Below are 6,123 nucleotides of genomic sequence, written 5' to 3'. Positions count from 1 at the left end.
ACGTGCTCTCTCTCCACTTCACTCTCACACTCTCCCTCTCTCCACTTCACTCTCACACTCTCCCTCTCTCCACTTCACTCTCACATTCTCTCCATTTCATTCTTACACTCTGTCCACTTCACTCTCACATTCTCTCCCTCTCTTTCCACTTCACTCTCTCAGATTCTCTCTCTCTCTCTCCACCTCTCACACATTCTCTCTCTCTTTTTCCACTTCCCTCTCACCCTCCCTCTCTCTCTCTCCACTTCGCTCACACATTCTCTCTCTCTCTCTTCCACTTCGCTCTCACACTTTCTCTCTCTCTCTCCACTTCATTTCAGGCAGTATTACCCACTTCTCGTAGCCTCCTCGTCTCTGGCCTCATTCCCAATGCTGCGAGGCCAACCCGTCCCTCAGGCTCTTCCGGGGAGGGAATGCTGGCGTCCTTACATGGTCTGGGCCTATACGTGATTCCAGACTGACTCCTGACTGCCCTTTGAGGGAGCGCCTTGGCTGCAGCAGTCAACACAGTGCAGAGTGTACCAATCGAATGCTGTTGGGGGAGGGGGGAGAGGAGGACAGCAATGGTTCAAGATGGCAGCTCACCACAGCTTCCATCAACCTCCCCTCACCCCACACTTTCCCGAGGAGCAGTTAGGGGATGGGAAATCAGTTCTGGGCCCAGCCAGCAATGGCCATGCCCCATTAAAGAACCTTGAGAGAAATTATGGCACCGAGGGAGCAGGCGCCATCACAGCTGGGTCAGTGCTGAGGGAGCGGAAGCTGGCCAAGGGTCAGTGCTGAGGGAGTGGGCGCTGTCGGAGGGTCAGTGCTGAGGGAGTGGGCGCTGTCGGAGGGTCAGTGCTGAGGGAGTGGGTGCCGTGACAGGGTCAGTGCTGAGGGAGCGAGCGCTGTCGGAGGGTCAGTGCTGAGGGGGCGGGCACTGTTGGAGGGTCAGTGCTGAGGGAGCGGGCACTGTCGGAGGGTCAGCGCTGAGGGAGCGGGCTCTGTCGGAGGGTCAGCGCTGAGGGAGTAGGCACTGTCGGAGGGTCAGCATTGAGGGAGCGGGCACTGTCGGAGGTTCAACGCTAAGGGAGCGGGCACTATGGGAGTGGTCAGCGCTGAGGGAGGGGTCACTGTTGGAGGGTCAGCGCTGAGGAAGCGGGCATTGTGGGAGGGTCAGTGCTGAGGGAGAGGTCACTGTCAGAGGGTCAGCACTGTGGGAGGGGTCACTATCAGAGGGTCAGTGCTGAGAGAGCGGGCACTATGGGAGATGTTATGGACTAGACCAGATCACTCAAAACATTCTTAAGCAGGCAGCTCAGACCATAACTTTGCAACTTGTTTCAGTAAGTCTATAGTGAAAATGACCTGGAGTAAGATAGCTAGGTTGACTACCAGGTTTTAAAGCAGACAAAAATGTATTCACAAAATTACACAATGAAACACAAAGAACAGAATAAAGAACCCCTCAGTCTACCCAAGCCCAACTTAATTATGCTGTTCCAAATAATCCCAATAAACAAACTCCCTTTAAAAACCAGTTTAAATGGAACACATGCTTCCAGGTTGAAATTGAAGGACAGAAAGAGAGAGAGAGTTTCCATACAGCTCCCTGTTGAATTCCCCACCAGTTCAAGACTGAACAAAAACTGCTCAGCTCAGCTAGAGAGCTGACCACTTCCCTTTCATTATACAGGTCACTTCTAGATTAGATTACAGTGTGGAAACAGGCCCTTCGGCCCAACAAGTCCACACCGACCCGCCGAAGCGCAACCCACCCATACCCCTACATTTACCCCTTACCTAACACTATGGGCAATTTAGCATGGCCAATTCACCTGACCTGCACATCTTTGGACTGTGGGAGGAAACTGGAGCACCCAGAGGAAACCCACACAGACACGGGGAGAACGTGCAAACTCCACACAGTCAGTCGCCTGAGGCGGGAATTGAACCCGGGTCTCTGGCGCTGTGAGGCAGCAGTGCTAACCACTGTGCCACCGGCCGCCCATTCTAAAACATGAACACTTTGGCCTGAAGTCTCATCTGTTTACATATAAACAAAAGGCCTCTCAAAATCCTTTTCATCTCTGTACCAAACCAGACTGATCGGAGCCTGGCCCGGTTTATTGCCCCTCTGAAAAAAATCATGGACAGAGTCTCCTTGAGCCAAGGAACAGCTTTTAGGAAAAAAAGGGACTAGCTTTGTGACAGAGGGTCAGTGCTGAGGGACCAGTCATTGTCGGAGGGTCAGTGCTGATGGAGCGGGAGCTGATGGAGGGTCAGTGCTGATGGAGCGGGTGCTGACGGCGGGTCAGTGCTGATGGCACGGGCACTGTCGGAAGGTCAGCGCTGAGGGAGTGCGCTGTTGGAAGGTCAGTGCTGAGGGAGCAGGCGCTGTCGGAGGGTCAGCGCTGAGGGAGTGGGCGCTGTCGGAGGGTCAGTGCTGAGGGAGTGGGTGCTGTCGGAGGGTCAGCGCTGAGGGAGTGAGCGCTGTCGGAGGGTCAGTGCTGAGGGAGTGGGTGCCATGAGAGGGTCAGTGCTGAGGGAGTGGTTGCTGTCAGAGGGTCAGCGCTGAGGGAGCGGACACTGTCAGAGAGTCAACGCTGAGGGAGTGGGCACTATGGGAGGGTCAGCGTTGAGGGAGTGAGTACTATGGGGGGGGTCAGTATTGAGGGGGTGGGCACTATGGGAGAGTCAGCATTGGAGGAGTGAGCACTATGGGGGGGTCAGCGTTGAGGGAGCTGGCACTATGGGAGGGTTAACATTGAGGGAATGGACACTGTCGGAGGGTCAGTGCTGAGTCAGCAGGGACTATGGCAGGGTCAGCACTGAGGCAGCAGGTACTTTGGGAGGGTCAGCATTGAGGGAGCGGGCGCAGTTGGAGGGTCAGCATCAAAAGAGCGGGTGCAGTTGGAGGGTCAGCATTGTGGGAGCGGGTATAGTGGGAGGGTCAGTGCTGAGTGAGCTGGCACTATGGAAGGTGGGGGCGGGAACTGGAGGTGAGGTGGGTGGAGATGATTTACAGAGGAGGGGGCTTGTTGGAGTGAAATGAATCGGAGGTGTCTCTCTGAAAGACTAGCACAGTCACGGTGGCCCAAATGGCCTCTGGCACTGGGTCCTTTCTGGAAGGATTTGGATTTGTCTCTCCCTCACCACACCACCCTCTCCCCAGCCACACCACCACCCCAGCCGATTGCTGAACATTCCGCATTGCTGTGGCGACTGTCACCACCCAGGAACACTTGGCAGCCATCGGCGAGCTCCTCCCCTTTTCCTTTGATTTGCAGTCCCTTTCATAGAGCTGTACAGCACGTAAACAGACCCTTTGGTCCATTTCATGCTGACCAGATATCACAATCTAATCTAGTCCCTCCTGCCAGCACCCGGCCCATATCCCTCCAAACCCTTCCTATTCATATACCCATCCAGGTGCCTTTTAAATGTTGCAATCATACTAGCCTCCACCACTTCCTCTGGCAGCTCGTTCCATACACGTACCACCCTCTGTGTGAAAAAGTTGCCCCTTAGGTCCCTTTTATATCTTTCCCCTCTCACCCTAAACCTATGCCCCTCTAGTTCTGGACTCCCCAACCCCAGGGAAAAGACCTTGTCGACTGACCCTATCCATGCCCCTCATGATTTTATAAACCTCTATAAGGTCACCCCTCAGCCTCCAATGCTCCAGGGAAAACAGCTCCAGCCTGTTCAGCCTCTTCCTGTAGCTCAAACCCTCCAACATCTTTGTAAATCCTTTCTGAACCCTTTCAATTTTCACAACATCCTTCCAATAGGAGGGAGACCAGAATTGTACACAATATTCCAACAGTGACCTGTACACCCCCTCCCTATTTCTGTCACCCCCTCTAGCCCCCTACACCCCCTCCCTATACCCGTCACCCCCTCAAGCCCCTACACCCCTCCCTATTCCTGTCACCTCCTCAGGCCCCTGACACCCCCTCCGTATTCCTGTCACCCATTCCAGCCCCTACACCCTCTCCCTATCTCTGTCACCCCCTCCAAGCCTCGACACCCCCTCCCTATTCCTGTCACCCATTCCAGCCCCTACACCCTCTCCCTATCTCTGTCACCCTCTCCAAGCCTCTACACCCCCTCCCTATTCCTGTCAACCCCTCCAGTCCCTACACCCCATCCCTATCTCAATCACCCCCTCCAGCCCCTACACCCGCTCCCTATGTTTGTCACCTCCTCCAGGCCCGTACACCTCCTCCCTATCTCTGTCACCCCCTCCAGCCCCTACACCTCCTCCCTATCTCTGTCACCCCCTCCAGCCCCTACACCCCCTCCCTATTCCTGTCACCCCCTCCCTATTCCTGTCACCCCCTCCAGCCCCTACAACCCCCTCCCATTCTCTGTCACCTCCTCCAGCCCCCTCCCTATCTCTGTCACCCCCTCCATATTCCTGTCATCCCCTCCAGCCCCCTCCCTATTCCTGTCACCACCTCCAGCCCCTACACCCCCTCCCTATTTCTGTCACCTCCTCCAGCCCCCGACACCTCCATCTCTGTCACCTCCTCCAGCCCCTTCAACCCCTCCCTATCTCTGTCACCTCCTCCAGCCCCCGACACCTCCATCTGTCAGCTCCTCCAGCCCCTTCAACCCCTCCCTATTTCTATCACCTCCTCCAGCCCCTACACCCCCTCCCCCATCTCTGTCACCTCCTCCACCGCACTCAACCCCTCCCTATCTCTGTCACCCCCTCCATATTCCTGTCATCCCCTCCAGCCCCCTCCCTATTCCTGTCACCACCTCCAGCCCCTACACCCCCTCCCTATTTCTGTCACCTCCTCCAGCCCCCGACACCTCCATCTCTGTCACCTCCTCCAGCCCCTTCAACCCCTCCCTATCTCTGTCACCTCCTCCAGCCCCCGACACCTCCATCTGTCAGCTCCTCCAGCCCCTTCAACCCCTCCCTATTTCTATCACCTCCTCCAGCCCCTACACCCCCTCCCCCATCTCTGTCACCTCCTCCACCGCACTCAACCCCTCCCTATCTCTGTCACTCCCTCCAGCCCTGACACCCCCTCCCTAACACTATCACCTCCTCCAGCCCCTACACCCCCTCCCCCATCTCTGTCACCTCCTCCACCGCACTCAACCCCTCCCTATCTCTGTCACTCCCTCCAGCCCTGACACCCCCTCCCTAACACTGTCACCTCCTCCAGCCCCCTACACCCCTCCCTATCTCTGTCATCCACTCCAGCCCCGACACCCCCTCCCTATCTCTGGCAACTCCTCAGCCCCTACACTCCCTCCCTATCTCTGTCACCCCCACTCCACCAACATAGAGTTCACCTTCCAGACAGTTCTCACAGGTAACGGGTTGGGAGCTGGCTGGGGGGGTGGCATGTATTTATATAGCCCCTGTTTCACCACCCCTACAATGGGAGCTGGGATTGGTGTGCTCTATCCTTTCTGTTGTTCCTTGACCCGGTGTTGGTCTGTTTTTTTTTATTCGTTGTGTTTTGTTTGCATGTGAAACCCTCTCTCTTTCTTTCCCCCCCACTCTCTTCGCTGCTCCCCTCCCTCTTCCCCCCACCATGTCTCTCTCACTCACTCTCTTTTCCCAGAGATCTACTGGATTGTGCCTCAATGTCAGATTACAGCAGATCCCCAGGATCAGGTGTCGTCGTCAGGCTGAGAGGTTGCCACGGAGATGGGGGCCAAGCCCCAGTGCTGCCAAGACCTCTGAGCCATCTTTGAAAACACCCTCTCTTCCTGGAGCCCCCCACCATGTTTTACTGCACGTGAGCAAATGCCAAGCTCCTCACCCCATGTGCCTGCCCTCCACCATGTTTGGGTGGGTGGAGGAGTGCCAGTTTGGGCCTGGCGGTTTGGAGAGGGGAAGGGGGTCTTGGGGAGGGAGTAGAGAGGCGCTCAGGGAGGAAGGGTGGACCATGAGATCACATCTCTTTGCTCGGCCCATCCATTTTTCATGGCAGGCCTCGCTTTGCTCACCGCACACCCCCCACCCCCAACTCTCCCGCGGTGCCTGAATCGTTCTCAAGGGAACAAGTGAAGACCTCCCTGATTGCACTTGGTAGTTTCCTCAGGGATTGGAAGGGGTGGTGGGTGTCCGTGTGTGGGATGTAGATGTTGGCAAGCCCACTTGCCTGGGTG

The 6,123-nt window shown here is 56.3% G+C and overlaps 1 protein-coding gene across 1 annotated transcript in view; it reads right to left on the bottom strand.

Moving 5' to 3' along the window:
• Nucleotides 1–316: 316 nt before the first annotated feature.
• The window catches only part of LOC122548314 (uncharacterized), a 92,955-nt gene continuing 87,148 nt past the window's right edge, over nucleotides 317–6,123 (bottom strand). Inside the window, exon 21 of the mRNA XM_087985120.1 lies at nucleotides 317–492. Coding sequence (XP_087841246.1) covers nucleotides 317–492 — 176 coding nt within the window. The remainder of the gene's footprint in view (nucleotides 493–6,123) is intronic.

The sequence above is a fragment of the Chiloscyllium plagiosum genome, unplaced genomic scaffold, assembly GCF_037043375.1.
Source record: "Chiloscyllium plagiosum isolate Xiang-an unplaced genomic scaffold, Cpla_swu_hap1 HiC_scaffold_50, whole genome shotgun sequence".
Lineage (NCBI taxonomy): Eukaryota > Metazoa > Chordata > Chondrichthyes > Orectolobiformes > Hemiscylliidae > Chiloscyllium > Chiloscyllium plagiosum.
This window is presented reverse-complemented; position numbering and strand designations above follow the sequence as displayed.